This window comes from Megascapheus bottae, chromosome 10 (genome assembly GCF_031878675.1).
Source record: "Megascapheus bottae isolate mThoBot1 chromosome 10, mThoBot2.hap1, whole genome shotgun sequence".
NCBI classification, from domain to species: Eukaryota; Metazoa; Chordata; class Mammalia; order Rodentia; family Geomyidae; genus Megascapheus; species Megascapheus bottae.
In genome coordinates this window covers 28,492,873-28,512,170 of record NC_143518.1, presented here as the reverse complement: position 1 = coordinate 28,512,170, position 19,298 = coordinate 28,492,873, and the positions used below count along the sequence as shown (strand labels likewise).

Here is a 19,298-nt window from a genome sequence, read left to right as displayed (position 1 = left end):
TATCCTTAAGCATACTAAGCAACTTTCAGTTTATAAAACGTTAAGAAAAAGCAATTGTGAGATTTAACAAAATATTGATTGGCATGGTGTATCAAGCAAAAAAAAAAAGACTCCTAAAATTTTAGTTTTTCTAGTTATTTTTTTAACACAGTATTAGTATGTTCTCCAGGGTATAGACAAAGCATTTCCTTTCTATCTCCTAACCAAAAATATTTTGACATAAGGAAGTATTTGAGACACATCAAGGTCAAGTATTTAAAGATTTTTGAAAAGAAAATTTTTTTGTTTTGATAATTTGATTCTTAAATGAGACAAAACAGTCTTCACTCAAAACAACCCTTGAAAACTGGTATCTAATAACTAGGTAAGTAGAGCCAAGCTTTGTATCTCAATTTGCATATAAAACGTTTGCTGAAAGCACTGCTACAACATATGTCATAAGTAGAAATACCAAGTTTCTCCATGGAACCTTGTGTCAAAATGTAGGGCTGACAGAACTGGAAAGATTTAGAGAAAACTTAGAGGCCTTATTAAATTTCAGGAGAATAACACAACAATGAAGAAAGCAAGTGAATTGATAATACTTAAGAAAAAGGAAGACAAAGGAGTATTTAGATGTAAGGTTTTCCATGGAACCAATTATGTATGAAAACCATCTGAGAAATACTGGCTTCTCTTGCTCAAGAAAAGGTCACAATCATTGAAATAAACTAATTTCAGTAAAGAGAAAATGCTTTCTACTATACATTATCAATTCCATTACACATCCTTGGTGACAAAGAAAATGGTATATCCCAATTTCCAAAATTATGGAGCTGGGAGTTTGGCCTAGTAGTAGAGTGCTTGCCTAGCATGCCCGAAGACCTGGGTTTGATGCATTGAAACCACATACATAGAAAAGCCAGAGGTGGTGCTGTGGCTCAAGTGGTAAAGCTTTAGCTTTTCAGAAAGCTCAAGGACAATACTCAGGCCCTGAGTTTAAGCTCCAGGAATGGCAAAAAAAAAAAAAAAAAAAAAAAAACCCAAAATTAAACACTTTGTACAAGAAATCTAAACAATTTCTGGGTCTCTCATGGCAAAAAAAGGGCTGAGGTCTAATTCAATCTCTGTTGCCTTTAAGAGTTACTCATATTAAAATCTTTATTTTCAGTTTATTCTACATGTAAATAAATGCTATTAAGCAATAAACATCAGTCTCACAACAGCAGAGAATGTAATTTACTAATTATATGTTTCACCAAACAGAAGTGGACTGAATGCTCACACTGGCAGGATTTATTGCATTTCAAGAGGTTCATAATTGACTATATGCTAGCTAAAATAATCTAATATTAACTATAAACGTTTCCAATAATGGCATCCTCCAATCATATTAAAAAGAAAACTTACTTAAAATAGCATCTCCAGCTAGACCAGCATTAAAAAAATCAGGTCTGTAAAGTTCCATTAGTACAGCTCTACAAAAGTGCTAAAAACCAGAAAGCTTTTCCATTTTTCTTTAAATGTCAGTAACATGGAATCACTGTAGGTACATATAAAAACACACAAAAAATCATTTTAATTCAATGTTCTTGGCTGAACATTAAGTGGATCAGAGTATATAAAATTAAAGAATAAATAACTAGCATGAAAATGAATAGAAATAAAACTCTGGGGCTGGGAGTTGGCCTAGTGATAAGAGTGCTTGCCTAGCATGCATATAGACCCAGGTTCGATTCCTCAGTACCACATACACAGAAAAAGAAGCCAGAAGTGGTATTGTGGTTTAAGTGGTAGAGCTCTAACCTTGAGAAAAAAGCCCAAGGACAATGCGCAGGCCCTGAGTTCAGGCCCCAGGACTGGCAAAAAAAAAAAAAAAGCTGGACACAAGGTGGCTCATGCCTATAATTCTAAGCTACTCAGGATGAGATCTGAGGATCAAGGGTTAAAGCCAGTCAGGGCACTAAACTCTGTTAGACTCTTATCTCCAATTAACTACTAGAAAACCAGAAGTGGCACTGTGGCTCAAGAGATAGGGCAGTAGCCTTGAGCAGTAGAGCTCGGGGACACTGCCCAGGCCCAACGTGCAAGCCTCACAACCAACAAAAAAAAAAAAAAAAAAAAAAGAAAAGAAATATGTATTGCACATAGAGAAGGTAAATACTACTAGTGAACTTTTGTTTATATAACTTTTATTTATACACTTATATAAATTCACATATGCTATGTTAAATTGAAATATGAAATATATTTTACTGAGATAAAAAATGTTTAAAAGTCACTGCTGTAGATGGATATCTTCTATCTTTTAGAATCCATGCATTGTATAATACTTCCTTATACATTTAGAATAAACATCAATCATGTTAAATATATCACTGAAATACTCAATGGAGAAGCTTAATCTATTGTATTATAAGTTGATGATTTCATTTTTTACATATGTAACATGTATTAACAAAAGTAGTGCCAGAAAAATAAATTCTACACTAAATACAATTTCTTTGAACGTAAAAAATCAAGTAAAACAGCTCCTTCACAGTTGAAAAAAAATGTCACAACTCCATGCATAAAGTTTAAAGTTTAGGAAAAGAACCCTTGGAGTTAATTGAAAAAAATACATAATTCAAATAAGTTGTCAGTTTTCAAAATCAAGGAGATCAAAATATGTAAATATAGAAGGGGAAATTGCTGCTATACAAATGATATTTATATAAAAGAAAGGAGAATTGATAGCCAAGGAAAGAGGGGTAAGAAAAAGTGTGCATATATATTAAAAATGCACAAAATTCTGGAGCTATGCAGCAATTTAAAATTGTAGAACACAGTAATAATACTTGCTTACAGCCTTGTATAATATATTCTCACAAATGCAAACATGAATAACAGATCATAAAAAAGAGAGATTTACACATAGTTCTTCAATTTGGTTACAAAACCCATATTTTTAATCACTATGCTATGGTACTTTCAATAAAAATTTAAATTATGTTCAGGCTACTAAAAGAGGGCTAGGGACATAGTTCAAATGGCAAAATGTTTGTCTAGTGAATGAGAAGCTCTGGGCTCATTCAATTCCTAGTATCAGAAAAAATACAGTTATTAGTTAAAAAATAAATATGTTAGAAAATAAAGATATATCTTTAAAGACTATGCTACAGACTGGTTATGTTACCCCCAAATTCAGAAACATAATGCATAATGTTATAGCATTTGGAAATGGGATCTTGAGGAGGTGAATATATATATATATCTGTATATATGTTTACATATTTATATATGTGTGTGTATATATATATATATATGCAGAGATCTATATGTTGAATTAATGTCCTCATCAAACCAAAGTCCTCATCAACCACAAACCAAGATGGTGGAGTGCAACATCAGGCCCATGTCCATGCATCAGTACCTATGGATAGAGCATCTGATTATTAGTACCAAATGTAGGCTCAACACTCCAGAAGCGTGGAACTGTATTCTTGTCTTCATCACCATGGCTGCCTACAGAGGTCTCAGGCCATATAAGTACACGAGAACAGTGGGCAAATCATAGAGGTCTGGGCTTTGGGCCTGCCTCAGAGACTCATTGGTCTCACTAGATTATGGGCTTCAACTACAATCCAGCATTTCAGTATTAGGTGGTCAGAAGACTGCCAAGCTCATTGTTCCCTTTGCTCCAGGCAAAATGGCAGAGAATCGCCGTATACTTGGGAGAAGAAGGAAGAGATGGGAACAAGTTACTGCTTTAGAATTTGATTTGACTGTTTCATGGTAAGTACAAGTGATAGAATATCAAACGAGCCTGAACGCAGGCAAGAAAACATAGATAAATCATCTGGGCCCTGCCTTTGGCTCAAATTAGCTATTCCTTTTAGGCACTCCTTCAGTCCAGACTCAGACTTAGGGCTTGGGCTTCCCCTAGAGCAGACATAATGACAATGCACCAAGGGTAGATTCACCTGAAAACTGACTTATGGTGCCATCTAGTGGTAAAGCAGCATCAGTGGCAACAGGCTTAGAGAAGTACAGTGAGTGATTATTAGACTTCCTAGAAGGCAAGAACATGATCAGATTACCAAGAAGGAGACATCTAATCTCAGAATGTGCAGACACCTATTGTATACAGACATGTATCAAGAAATTTCAAAGAATCATTATTTCACCAAAGGGTAAAAATAATGTACCAGAAAGTGAGCAATGGACATATATGAACTCTGACAATTAAAAACAAAACAACAACAAAAAAAAAACCAAAAGAAATGCTCTTGGAAAACTCAAGAAAACACAGAAAAATAACCCACTTTATCAGAATTTTGATAGAAAGCATCAATAGCAAAATAGATAAAAAAGAAGACTCAACTCATAGCCGGACACAATAGTCTTGTGCCTGTCATTCTACAGTACATGGGATTAACAGGATCTCAGTTCTAGGCCAGCTCAGGTAGAAAAGCTTGTGAGATTCCATGGATTCAGCAGAGGGAAGCTAGATATGGTAGCCTATGTTACAATCCCAGCAACAACGGGAAGCCTAACAGAGTAACAGTGAAGGCATGTGCACCAATAGGAAATGAGACTCAATCTGAAAATAATTCATGAGAAATAGGACAGAAGGTATGTCTTGGACGCACTTGCTTGGAAAGTACAAGGTACTACCAAAAATGAACTGGTTCATTTAGCAAAAGAACTGACTTATAACCAATTTCTTTTAATAATTATTTGTCATAATTTTTACTTTTTGTTCAATTTATTTTCCCGGAAATTTTTCATGGCCATTTTTGTATGTGTAGAATATTATTTGACCACTTTGCTCTTTTATTTACTATAGAAACTTAAATCAAGAACTGAGACAGAGCTACCCATGAATGTCTCAGAATAATTTTGCTTTCAGTCAGGTTTTACACATCAGCCAAAGACTATGAAGATTAATCACCTCTAGATATATGATGTAAGGCTCTGACAGAATAAGCTTTTGCTGGGTGTGGTGGCTCATCTCAACAGGCAGAGATTAGGAAGATTTCTGTTCAAGGCTAGCATGGGTAAAAACTCAGTGAGGGGGCCAGGAGTTTGGCCTAGTGGTAGAGTGCTTGCTTAGCATGCACGAAGACCGGGTTCGATTCCTTGGTACCACATACATAGCAAAAAGCTGGAAGTGGTGCTGAGGCTCAAGTGGTAGAGTGCTAGCCTTGAGAAAGTCCAAGGACAGTGCTCAAGCCCTGAGCCCAAGCCCAGGACTGGCAAAAAAAAAAAAAAAAATCAGTGAGATCTTATTTCCATAAATAAACGTGGGTTCATGCTCATAATCCCAGCAATGCTGAAGGAGTAAATAAATAGGAGAATCATAATTCAGACCAGCCTGAGCAAAACACATATCAGATCCTATGTGAAAATAACTTAAAGAAAAAAGTCTAGGGGAGTGTTGTGGCTCAAGTGACTGAGCACTTGACTAATAATCACAGCATCTTCCCAAATTAAAATTCTAAAAAAGATAATACCCAGTACTCCTACTACATTCTCCCTAGTTTAGTATGGGCTGGTGTCATAGGTTCAAAGACAATGATGAAGTAACACTGTCGAAGAATGGTTTAAAGCTGGACACTGGTGACTCACACCTGTAATCCTAGTTACTCAGGAGTTACTGAGGTTTGTAGCTTCCCTGGGCAGAAAAAACTGTGAGAGTCTTTAATGAACTATGTAGAAAAAGCAGACATTGTTAGAGTTAACGTACTGGCCTAGAACAAAAGAAGCTCAAGGCCCTGAGTTTAAGCCCCAGAACCAGCCAAAAAAGAAAAAGAAAAAAGTTAAAACTAGCTACAACTTTTATCCTTCAGAAAGAAACAAATATTTTGGCATCTTATTGTCTTCTTATAAATTCAAGGTCAATCAATTTTCCTTTTTTTTTGCCAGTCCTGGGCTTGAGCTCAGGGCCTGAGCACTGTCCTTGGACTTTCTCGAGGCTAGAGCTCTACCACTTGAGCCTCAGCAGCACTTCCGGCTTTTTTATGTGTATGTGGTACCAAGGAATCGAACCCGTGTCTTCATGCATGCTAGGCAAGCACTTTAACCACTAGGCCAAACTCTCGGCCCTCAATTTTGCTTTTAAAGTTTCTTTTTTCCTCCTTGAGATGTGTATATTGCCTTGAACCCTCAAAATCAAGTGCTGAAAGTACTCTTCAATGTAGTATCTTTTTTTTTTTTTTTGCCAGTCCTGGGCTTGAGCTCAGGGCCTGAGCACTATCCTTGGACTTTCTCAAGGTTAGAGCTCTACCACTTGAGCCTCAGCACCACTTCCAGCTTTTTTCTATGCATGTGGTACCAAGGAATCGAACCCAGTCTTCGTGCATGCTAGGCAAGCACTCTACCACTAGGCCAAACTCCCGGCCCATCAATGCAGTATCTTATAAAATGTGTAATAATATTTTTATTTAGTATGTGACTATATGGGGAAAGCTGCAAAAGGAATGGAATTGTAGAACTGAAACAAATAAAAACTAAGGGTGAAAGGTAAGTAAGAATTTCCTCCCGTTAGGAATGGTAATGGCATTGCAGTAGAGGATAAAGGGCCTCTGGCAAAAGGCAGTGTGTGGCAGGGAGCTCCTAGCATGTAGGATATGCTGGGAAACAGCAGGACCCAAAAAGACTTGGCAAATATGACAAATATTGTGAAGGGTGGGTTTTTAATGCTCTGCTCAGAAGAGCTTATAGAACAAAAGTACCAATCCTTGAACCCATCTTCACTCCAGAAACCTCTAATTTTCTCTCCTGTTATACAAAACTTCCCCATTTTACTTAACGATGAAAACTCCACAAATCTATGTGTTCATAAGCAAAGTTTTTAAAGTACAGAATATAAGAACTTAAATTTGATCTCATCCTTAAGATACATGAGAGCAAGAGCGAGAGAGCGAGAGAGCGAGAGAGCCAGAGAGAGAGAGCGAGAGAGCGAGAGAGAGAGAGAGAGAGAGAGAGAGAGAGAGAGAGAGAGAGAGAGAGCATGTTTTTATTTTTCCATTTTGTTTTTGTTTAATTGGGGGTAAAGAAACCAAAGGTCCCTTATTCCATTTCAGTCCATAACACTATCCTGGCCCAGGACATTTTTCATTTATTCTGCTTATTTTTACTATTGTTTCCAATGAAACAATGTGAATAGAATACTTTTTTTGTCACTCTGAACCTAGGCACTGTCCCTGAGCTTTTCAGCTCAAGGCTAGTGCTCTACCACTTGATCCATAGCATCACTCAATGTACTTTTTGAACACACATTTAAATTTTCTAGTGATGTCAAAGTCTCAAGATGTTTCAATATCATTAATTTTTCAAAAGCATACCTAGGAGTGCAGTGAGTTTGGGAAGAAGTCCAACTTGTACCATCTTATTCCTTAGTCCTGTGTCGAAAGACAGATTGAGTAAAAGCCGGAGGGTGATATTCAGGAGATCTTCATGTTCACAAGGTATCATTTTAACCAGTTTTTCAACAATATCCATTTCTACCTATGTAAAATAATAAAATGCACTGAGGTTCTATTACAAAATAATATACAAAAAAGATGATACACAATTCCTTTGTATTTCCTTAATGCATGTCTATGCTATAAGTAATTATGAACTAATTTTATGTTTTATTTCAGTCTATTAAGTTTTCTGAGGTTAAACTTTTGAGGAGAAAATCTATTACTTCCTCCCCTCATCTGGTTTCATCAATGGAAAGACAAATGACATTTGACCCTTGAAAATACTGTTAATAATTAACACCAGCCATTATCTGCTAGACCTTGAGCAAGATGGAACATGAGCTCATCTTGGCCTTCCAGGGTCCCTTATTCTGGTAAGAATGAACAAGTAAGACAATTAATGAATATACTATGTGATAAAATAGACTCTCTGGTCAAGAAATGAATGCACAAAAGTACTCTAGAAGCAATATGGAGGAAGGTGCAAAACCCTATGTAGAAGAAAATACTTCAAATTAGAAGTAAAGTCTTTAAAAACCAGTAAGGATTTGTTCTTTGATTAGGAAAGGAATGAAGCCATGAAGCCAAGCACTGGGGCTCATGCCTGTGATCCTGATTACCCACGAGGCTGAGATCTGAGGACTGTGGTTAGAAACCAGCCTGGGCAGGAAAGTCTCTAAGATTCTTGTCTCCAATTAATCAGAAAAAACCAGAAGTGGTGTGGTGGCTCAAGTGGTAGAGTGTTAACCTTGAGCAAAAGGAACTCAGGAATAGTGACCAGGCCTAGAGTTCAAATTCCAGGATAAGAAAAAGAGAGGGGGGGCGGCGAGGGAGAGAGGAAGGGAGAGAGAGAGAGAAAAGGGAATGACAATTTTAGGTTGTAGAAAAGCTAATGAACAGATATTAAGAATAAGGAGTTTGCTAAGGAATCACAAATGCTTTGTTGTGCTTAAGGTATAAAGTGTATGTGAAGATTGGTAGAAATTAAAAAGTCTTAGATTACAAAGGAAAGCTTTTAATACGTGGCTCAAGTGTTAAGATGTTACTCTATAGGAGAGTGTCCTTAATGATAATGACCCTGCTGATCAAGGGCTGATATGGTCAGAGTAGTTTCAAAGCTTGGAACACTTCTGAAACACAAGTTCCCAGATAACTTAGGAGTGGAAAAAGCTAGCTCCTTTTCTTCAGTTAATGAAGAATGCCAATTACTAGGACTAGTAAATATCAGAAATTCAGGATGAGGGGAAAAAATTATCTTACATTTTGTGGTGCTTAATCTGAGATGATAGTCAATGGTCAGTTGTAAACCTTATGACCATGGCCAGCAGGCCTAGTCTGGCCCACCATCTGTTTTACTGGCCAGGGGAAATATGCTATCATTTGTTTAAGGACTTTCTGTGGATGCTTTCATACTGCAACAGTAGATCTGAGTAGCTGCCACAGAGGCCAGATGATCTGCAAAACCTCAAATACTATCTAGTCATTTTAAGGAAAAAGAAATTGTGACCCATACCTCTGCTCTCAAAGACTATAGAATTGTATCAAAAGACCTATTAACATTAATCAGTGAGAAATCACAGGGGACATTACCAACTTATCAATTATTTGTTAAGAGACCCAATAGTAGGCTTTTAAAGGTAAATATCAGGAAAACAAATTCATAAAAACATCTCATGTCTTTAAGTTATAGAGTAAATGCTAAAAAGAGAAATTCTATATAATTTCATCCTTTTTATTAATCATTTCACTTAACTTTTTTTACTGGAAATTTAAAGAATTTATACTACTTTTCCATATGCTTATTTAACTATAAATAGCATTTATAACTCCTACTCTACTTTTCTCCTTTCACTCCACATACTTTAAATATATGTCTAAAAAGTAAAACAGTTCACATCGATAGCACAAATAACACCTTAAATGGATAATACAACTTTATAAATAGAGTAGCCATCTCTCTATACTTTGTGTATATATGTGTATGTTGGTACCAGGGCCTGATCTCAGAGCCTTGCACTCTCACACATCTTTGCCTTGAGGATGCTTGCTGTTTAATGGGAAATGGAATATCAGACATTTCTGCCTGGGCTGGTCTTAAATCTACATCCTCCAGGTCTGAACCTCCTGAGTAGCCAGTTTAACAAACATGAATCACCATTTCTCAGTTTGTCATCATTTTAAAAATGAAATTCTCAGTCAGATGCTGTGGCTCACGCCTGTGCTGACTCATGCCAGCTACTTAGGAGGCTGAGATCTGAGGATTGTAGTCCAAAGCTAGCCCAGGCACTAAAGTCCATGAGACTGTGAGACTCTTATCCCCAATTAACCACTAGAAAACTGGAAGTGGTGCTGTGGCTCAAGGGGTAGGGTTGTAGCCTTGAGCTGAGGAGCTCAAGGACAGCCCCCCAGGCCCAGAGTTCAAGCCCCATGACCGACACACACACACACACACACACACACAAAAAAAAAAGAGAAAAAAAATTCCTAGAGGCACATCTTTGGCCTAGAGGCAGAATGCACGAAGAGCTGTATACAAGATTCCTCGGTACCACATACATTGAAAAAGCCAGAAGTGGTGCTGTGGATCAAGTGGTAAAGCTCTAGCCTTGAGAAAGCCCTGTGTTCAAGACCCGGGACTGGCAAAAAAAAAATTCCTAGGCTACAGCTGTTAGGGCTACCATAAAATCTTCATTTCAGATTTACCTAAGGAGAAATATAAAATGCTTATTTTTTAATCAGAATATCTTAACATGGATATAACTATAATGGTCTGTATAAAGAAACTTTGTAAGTTACCATATCATTTTTGTTCTCCATGAAAATGCTGAGTTTCTTTAAGAATGACACAACGAGAATAAGCAGCTCAAAATTGTCCCGATCAAGAGCCTTCACCAACATGTGAACTATATTCTTGTTCCTCATCTTCAGTTCTGTACGCGTATCCTCAGCAAGATTGAGAAGCAAATAAAGAGCAACTACAAAAGTAAAACAGATGAGTTAAATGACTGACATATTGAATCAACAATTTTAAAAATCATTATTTTCCAAGATAACAGAAAAAGTTTAATTCATTATTAATTTGATTTTTTTTTTTTTTGCCAGTCCTGGGGCTTGAACTCAGGGCCTAGGCACTGTCCTTGGACACGTTTTGCTCAAGGCTAGCGCTCTGCCACTTGAGCCACAGGACCACTTCCAGCTTTTTCTACATATGTGATACCCAGGAATCAAAACCAGGGCTTTGTGCATGCTAGGTGAGCTCTCTACCACTAGAGGCCATGCTCCCAGCCCCTTAATTTGAAATATTTGCTGTTAAAATATGTATCCATGCAGATGGATTTAAATAAGAACATATAAATAGTATTCATTATCATGGTGCTGGGGACATTACAACCAAATAAGAAAATGATTCCTACCCTTTTGCATCTTACAGTTTTAACAATAATCAAATGACAATTAAAGGTAGATAATGCATGAAACAAACAGGGAAAAATAATTTTACATGCACAGTAAATAAATTAAGATACCATAAAACTTCAATAAAGGCTTCTCTGGTAAAAGCAATAATGAAAAAATGATATACCTAGAACAATATTTGAGATACTAAAATCTATTTTCATGTTTAAACTCTGAAATTCAGTAATAGATATAGTTGAGGTCAATGTCTACTAATTCTAAATAAAATTCCTTGGAGATTTCTGTCATAAATATTCTTAGTTTCTTAAAGGAAACTCATTTGAGTGTGCCTGTCAGATACTGAAAATTATGAAATGGTCATTTTACCTTGATTGACAAAAATATGTGTACACTCACACAAACAAGCACGCACGCGCACACACACACACACACACACACACACACTTGAAAATCTGGCATTTACTCCAACAGGTTGAGCTAAAGTTTCAATCCCAAATCTTCAAAAAATTTAATATAGTTTTAATATTTATAATAATATTTATAAGGAGAAAATCATATTTGGGGAAAAACCAAGTATTTCCACAAAATATATCAAATGACCAATGTGCTAAGCTAAAAGTCCCTAGATGAGCACAAGCCAGGAATTGAATGTCTTACTTCTGAGATCCTCATCATCCTCAACATCATTGCATTTTATCAATGATTGAAACCATATATTAGAATATTACAACACTGGATAAAGTTTAAGAATAGGGATTATGTTTAGTTAAACAAGAATAATATCTTGAAAAATTTTAGATGAACTAGGAAAGCAATAAAAAAATCATGTTATAAAATAAGTAAGTTGGATACTGAGTGACAGAACATCATTGAAAAATGCACACTGAGTGAAAAAGAGTTAAGGTCTAAGTAGGGAAAACATGATAAAATTAAAAACATCACTCAAACTAAAGATATTAAAATTTACCTAACTTTCCATTGTTCTCATATTAGCTCATGATTTATATAGCAAATACTTGATTTCAATTTGTTTAGGAAGTCATACCTCGCAATAGTTGCTCCTGTTTTACCACAAGCCCCTGGTATTTTTTAAAGGTTTTTTCATAATCCTTTCTCAAGGTCTGATTTTCAAGGTCTTCATCAAGTGAAAAAAAAAAACCTTAAGTTAAGGATCATACATACAAACTAAAGCTAAGGAAACTTACTGAAAAAAGCTAGATCAGAACTCAAGTTTTATATGCAACTTTTCTCTCTATATATAGTATATATATATGTATATTCTCCACAAATATATACCTATATCTATCTAAATTATCTATCTATCTATCTATCTATCTATCTATCTATCTATCTATCTATCTATCTATCTATCTATCTATTGTCAGTCATGGGGCTTGCTGCCCCTGAACTCTTCAGCACAAGGCTAGTGTTCTACCACTTTAAGCCACAGAGCCACTTCCAGTTTTCTGGTGGTTAATCAGAGATAAGAATCTCATGGATTTTTGTGCTTGGGCTGGTTTTGAACCATGATCTTCAGATCTTAGCCTCCTGAGTAGAGAGGAATACAGATATCAGCTTCCTGAGTAGATTACAGGTGGGAGCCAACACTCGGATCTAGTTATATTTGCTAACCAGTAATTTAAACTAAAATTTTTTCTGCATGCTAACTGAGCTAGAACAGGCTCACGGGTTATCTCAGAGATTCTGAGGGTATGTTTGGATTTCATCTAATATGTGGATTCTTAAAAACTCTATGCAAATATTTTATGTAAATTGACAATCTGTAACTTTCAAAAGATTACCAAGTGGGTCTATGCACAAGATTACTGCCATAAATAGTCTTATTTAGGTACTAACTACATTCGCTTCCACTTAAACAGATGCCCAGAATATTTAAAGGGTGCAGATACAATCTAAGATGTCTTAGCTTCCTTTTCAGATTAGAGATGTGAAAAGAAAAATATCATAAAATATAAGGTCCACTTTTTCCATAAAAGAAAGTTGAAAACTATCTTGATAGAGAACGGAAGTTTAAGCTAGGTTCATCACAAAATGTATATCCATTTCCATCAAAGTCATTTTGGTGCTTGAGAAATACCTAAGCAGCAGTAGTGAGTGGTACTTCATAAGAGCAATCGTTATAGAGTAGCCACTTGAGACTCATGCAATTATGGAGTAAAACTACTGGGTTCTTCCTTCTGTCTCACTATTCACGGTTGTGGAGATTAAAAGTGTATGTACAACTATATTCAATCTCACAGTTTCAATTTTCATTAACTTTAAACACATTCTCACGTGATTTCATATAATATGACTAGTAATTAAAACAAAAAATGACAGAAACAGAACTTTAAAAGGATATCAGCTTTCTTCTTTTTAGAGAGTTCTTCTTGCCAGAGCTCATGTCTCTTTAACTCATGATCAATGATATTCATACACAGAGCTCCGATTTTATAGTGAGTGATAAGTCCATGAAACTGAGAAAAGCTTTAAAGGAGAGATATCAACATATAATTAAAGGAGTAAATTTTGATGGTATAGGAAATTTGGTTTCAGTAAACAGTGGCACACTCATGTACAAAATATATAGATTAGAACATCCATAGTAAATTATATACATGCAAGTAATATTTATACATATATATCTATATCCACAATAAAATATATGTATATATACTACCAGACTAACTTAAAGTATAATTAATTTTAAGATTTGAATACATTTTTTAAATAATTTTTTGTGGGTCATGGGGCTTGAACTCTGGGCCTGGACGCTGTCCTTGAGCTTTTCAGCTCAAGGCTACTGCCCTACCCTTGAGCCAAGCCCCACTTCCCGTTTTCTAGAGATTAACTAGAGATAGGAGTCAGGTCCTTTTATGACCGGGCTGGCTTTGAACCTTGATCCTCAGATCTCAGCCTCCTGGGTATCTAGGATTACAGGTGTGAACCACCATAGCCGGCTACACTTTTATTTTTAACCACCATAACTTCTGAGTTAGTCTAAAGTAATTTTCGGTCTACTGTCAAATAAAACTGATAATAATATAACACTAAGGCATATTTTATTTACCATATAAAATGAACAGAAAATAAACTTGTAACATATTAGCGATCAGGTATTACATGTTTGCTGGACAATTATTCCAAGATTTTATTTAGTAAATATTTAATTGCTAATGTTGGCACATTTTTAGAATAGAAACAATAGTCCTTAGAAAATGGCTAGGCAAGCCAATATTAACATACCCACACTGAACCAAGAAGAACTAACCCAACTAAACAGGCCTATTTCAAGCACTGAAATAGAAATGGCAATAAAAGAACTTCCACTTAAGAAAAGCCCAGGGCCAGATGGATTCACAGCTAAATTCTATAAGGTCTTCAAAGCAGAGCTCACACCAATACTCCTCAAGCTCTTCAACGAAATTGAAAATGAAGGTTCTTTACCAAACTCATTCTATGAAGCCAGTATAACCCTCATGCCCAAACCAGACAGAGATTCATCAAAGAAAGAGAACTATAGACCTATTTCTTTGATGAACACCGATGCAAAACTTCTCAACAAAATACTGGCCAACCGTCTACAACAACTTATCAAAAAAAATTATACACTATAATCAAACAGGATTCATCACAGGGAGGCAAAGCTGGTTCAACATACGCAAATCAATTAACATAATTCAAAACATCAACAGGAGCAAGGACAAAAATCACATGATTGTCTCAATAGATGCAGAAAAGGCATTGGACAAGATCTAACACCCCTTTATGTTAAAAGCTCTGGAGAAACTAGGAATCCATGGAACATTCCTCAATATAATAAAGGCTGTATATGACAAACCCACAGCTAGTATTATACTTAATGGCGAAAAGCTAAAGCCATTCCCTCTAAAATCAGGAACGAGACAAGGATGCCCACTCTCTCCACTCCTCTTTAATATAGTATTAGAATTCCTAGCCAGTACAATAAGGCAAGAAGTAAGCAAAAAGGGGATCCAAATAGGGAAAGAGGAAGTAAAACTATCCCTCTTTGCAGACGACATGATTCTGTATTTAAAGAATCCTATAGACTCTACTTCCAAGGTCCTTGAGCTGATTCAAAACTTTGGAAGGGTAGCAGGCTATAAAATTAACCCTCAAAAATCAACTGCCTTCCTCTATGCCAACAGTGAGAGGAATGAGGCAACAATCAGGAAAGCAACTCCTTTCGCAATAGCCTCAAAGAAAATAAAGTACCTAGGAATCAGCTTAACTAAGAATGTAAAGGACCTTTTTGATGAAAACTTTAAAACCCTGAAAAAGGAAATTAAAGCAGAACTAAGGAAATGGAAAAACCTCCCATGCTCCTGGATTGGAAGAATCAACATTGTGAAAATGACAATCTTGCCAAGGGCTATCTACAAATTCAATGCAATACCAATCAACATCCCAATGGCATTCTTTAAAGAAATAGTATTGGGAGCAAGATAATTGCTTGATTGTCTTATTGTTTTTCGGCCTTCTCTTGTTCTATTGATCTGAGATTTACCATATGAATGTAACCCCCAACAGTTCCCTGATTAACCATCTGGATGTAACACCTGGGAGTGCCCTGGTCTGGGGAGGGGATATAAGCTTTGAGTTGAGAATAAACGAGGAGCCGCAGTTTTTGCCTGGGCTGCAGACCTCCCGAACCCGATGTGTTTGTCTCTCTTCTAATTTTTCCAGTCCCTGCCCCCTATTTCAGGAACCCCAATTTGCTGCCGGTAGGCCCCGGCAAAATAGAAGAGGCAATCCAAAATTTCATATGGAATAATAAAAGACCCCGTATAGCAAAAACACTTCTTAGCAGAAAGAACAGTGCTGGAGGAATTTCAATTCCAAACTTTAGACTCTATTACAGAGCTATAATTATCAAAACAGCTTGGTACTGGCACAAGAACAGGCCTAAAGACCAATGGAATAGATCAGAGGACCCAGATATTAAACCACAGACCTATAGCCACCTAATCTTTGACAAGGGAGCCAAAAAAATAGACTGGAAGAAAGACAGCCTCTTCAACAACTTGTGCTGGCAGAACTGGTTAAGCACCTGCAGAAAAGTAACGTTGGATCCTTCTTTGTCACCCTGCATTAGAATTAACTCCAAATGGATCAAAGACCTGGAGGTAAAAGCTGACACACTGAAAACTTTACAAGAAGGAATAGGAGATATACTAACTTCCTTGGCACAGGTTGAAACTTTCTTAATAAGGACCAAGAATCACAACAAATCAGAGAAAGCCTGGATAAGTGGGACTGCATTAAACTGCAGAGCTTTTGTATGGCAAAGGACATAGCTAGTAAATTAATTAGGAAGCCTACAGAGTGGGAGAAGATCTTCACCAATCAAACAACGGACAAAGGCCTCATATCTAAAATATATCAACAGCTCAAAAATTGAATCACTCCCAAACTAATCCCCAAAGTAACAACCATCCCATTAAAAAATGGACCAAAGACTTAAAGAGAGTCTTCTCTGAAGAAGAAACAGAAATGGCCTATGGACACATGAAAAAATGCTCAACATCTCTGGTCATAAAAGAAATGCAAATCAGAACAACTCTAAGATTCCACTTCACTCCAGTCAGAATGGCCATGATCAAGAAAACTAATAACAGATGCTGAGGGGATGTGGCCAGGAGGGATCCCTACTACACTGTTGGTGGGAGTGCAAACTCATTCAACCACTATGGAAAGCAATATGGCAGTGCCTCAAAAGTCTAAACATAGAGCTCCCCTATGACCCAGCAATTCCACTACTTGGCATTTACCCAAACATCCAGAAACTAGGGCATAGTAAATCCACTACCACAACAATGTTCATTGCAGCATTATTCACCATAGCAAAAATATGGAACCAACCTACATGTCCCTCAGTTGATGAGTGGATCAACAAGTTGTGGTATTTGTACACAATGGAATTCTATGCTGCTGTCAGAAAAAACGACATCACCCCATTTGTTAGGAAATGGAAAGTCTTAGAAAAAATCATATTAAGTGAAGTAAGCCAGACTCAAAGGAAATTAGGCTCAATGGTTCCCCTATTTGTCATAAGCAGTAGAAACCTTGGGCTCTACTAGCAGAGATCTGCAATAGAGCAAAACCTTGATACATAAGGCCATATAGTATGAAGCTAATTGAAAAGACCTCCAGGATATAGAAACAAAAGCCATATAATGAGTGATTGTTGTCCTTAATGTACTATGTTATTTCTCATCTCTTTTGCTGTCCCTTGGTTATCTCATATTGTTACAGTATCTCACTTTGTTATCTGATATATTGGATTTATTTGTATTTGGTTATTTGAAAGTAGATAGGGAAGGGGGGAAAACCAAGATGGAGGGGGTGAAGGGGAGGGTAATGGGGACCAAGACATGTGAAAGGGTATCAATATATGTGAATTAATGCACCTTCTATCTGGCAAATATCATGTAACCCTTTTAGTAATTACAATAAATATATCTATATATATATAATAGAAAATGGCTAGGCATTCTTCATATCAAAATGTCTCTTAATAAAGTTTCTTTCTTAATAATATATAAATGTATAGATAGAATAATTTAGCCATAAAGAGAATGAAATCCTGTCATCTGGCCACATGAATTGAACTTAAAAGATTATTTCAAATGAAACGAGTTAAGCACAGAAAGACAAATGGAAGGGGCCAGGAGTATGGCCTCATGGTAGTGTTTGCCTAGCATGTACTAAGCCCTGGATTTGGTTTCTCAGTACCACACACACAGAAAAAGCTGGAAGTAAGCTGAGCATGGTAATTTATGCCTATTAATCCTAGCTACTCAAAAAGGCTGAGATCTGAGGATCACGGTTCAAAGCCAGCCTGGGCACCAAACTGTGAGACTCATCTCCAATTAATCACTAGAAAGCAGGAAGTGGAACTGTGGCTAAAGAGGTAGGGTTGTAGCCTTGAGCTAGGGAGCTCAGGGGCAGCGCCCAGACCCAGAGTTCAAGCCCCTCGACTGACCAAAAAAAAAAAGAAAAAAGAAAAAAAGAGCAAGAAGGGGTGCTGTGGCTCAAGTGGAACAGTGCTAGCCTTGAGAAAGCTCAAGGACAGTGTTCAGGCTCTGGCTTCAAACCCCAAAACTGGCAAAAGAAAGAAAGGGCAAATAGGATGAGGCTAAATGAAAGAGGCTAAATGAAAGGACCTCCAGGATATGGAAACAAGAGCTATATAATGTGTGATTGTTGTCCTTAATTTCTCATCTCTTTTGTTGTCCCATGGTTATCTCATATTATTACAGTATCTTACCTTGTTATCTGGTATATTGTATATATGTTTATTTGAAATAGGATAGGGAAGGGGGAAAACAAGATCAGGGGGGAAGGAAATAGGGACAAAAACATGAGAAGGGGTATCAATGTTTGTGAAGAAATGTACCTTCTATCTGGCAAATATAATGTAACCCTTCTATTAATTACAATAAAAAAACTAATATAGACTAACACAAAATAAGAAGAAGAAACCCAACTGAAACAAAAATAGTAAGTTATGGCATCATAATTATAACAATATAAGTTTCTAAGTTTTAGTAAAAGGAGAAATGTCACTTATATATTGCTATGATCCAGTAATAAATATAAGCATAATGATATAAGTTCTTTATTTCAATATTTCTGAAAACTGGTTAATAATTCACTCAGAGTAATCTAATTTCATGTTCAGCTTTCAGTAGCTTGAATTAGAAAATTATTCTTTCATGTGAAGCAGCATATTTTAAAAATGTTGGAAATATTATAAGTTTGAAAAAGTTTCTGAAATCTACTCTCAAAATAAATTCTCACATTTACAATACAAAAAAAAAAGCAGAAAAGAAAGGGTGGGTTAGGGAGGGAAATGCCACAAGTCTTTATAACTGGAAACTAAAAAAGTTGTTCTCAGTTAATAGAAAATACAGTAGTAGTTGCTAGAGATTTAGGAAGGCTAAGGGGGGCGGGGGAGGGAGGATGAATACTGCTACCAAAATACACAAGAAAAGCTCTAATAATGTTCTATAGTCTACAATATTTTACAGTATACGTTTATAATGAGCTTGAAGAGGAGAGTTCAAACATTCCTAACACAAAGAAATGATCAATGTTGGAGGAAATAGATGCTAATTACCCTTATGTGATAACTGCACATTATCCATATGTACCATATATGTATACATATACATATATTTCCTATAAATATGCACAAAATTTATAAGGTGCTATTGAAATACAAATGTGATTTAATTATACATATATAGCACGTATGTACTTCTTTCCGGACAGGTATGTTTTATGTAAACAGTATTTACTAAACACTCTAAGAATTTTAAATTTTAATCATTTAACCTTAAAGTCTATTTGAAAGACAATATTAATATTTAAATTTTACACATAAAGAAACTGAAGCATAGAGAATTTAAGCAGAATAACAAAGATCAA

The 19,298-nt window shown here is 36.2% G+C and overlaps 1 protein-coding gene across 5 annotated transcripts in view; it reads right to left on the bottom strand.

Annotated features, from left to right (window-relative positions):
• Kifap3 (kinesin associated protein 3) overlaps window positions 1-19,298 on the bottom strand; it is a 117,219-nt gene that overhangs the window by 73,462 nt on the left and 24,459 nt on the right. For all 5 annotated transcript variants that reach the window (XM_090340476.1, XM_090340478.1, XM_090340480.1 and 2 more), the window contains exons 7-10: window positions 13,207-13,331; window positions 11,890-11,988; window positions 10,227-10,405; window positions 7,308-7,470 (exon numbers count right to left, since the gene is read on the bottom strand). In XM_090340476.1, coding sequence (XP_090196602.1) covers window positions 7,308-7,470; window positions 10,227-10,405; window positions 11,890-11,988; window positions 13,207-13,331 — 566 coding nt within the window. The remainder of the gene's footprint in view (window positions 1-7,307; window positions 7,471-10,226; window positions 10,406-11,889; window positions 11,989-13,206; window positions 13,332-19,298) is intronic.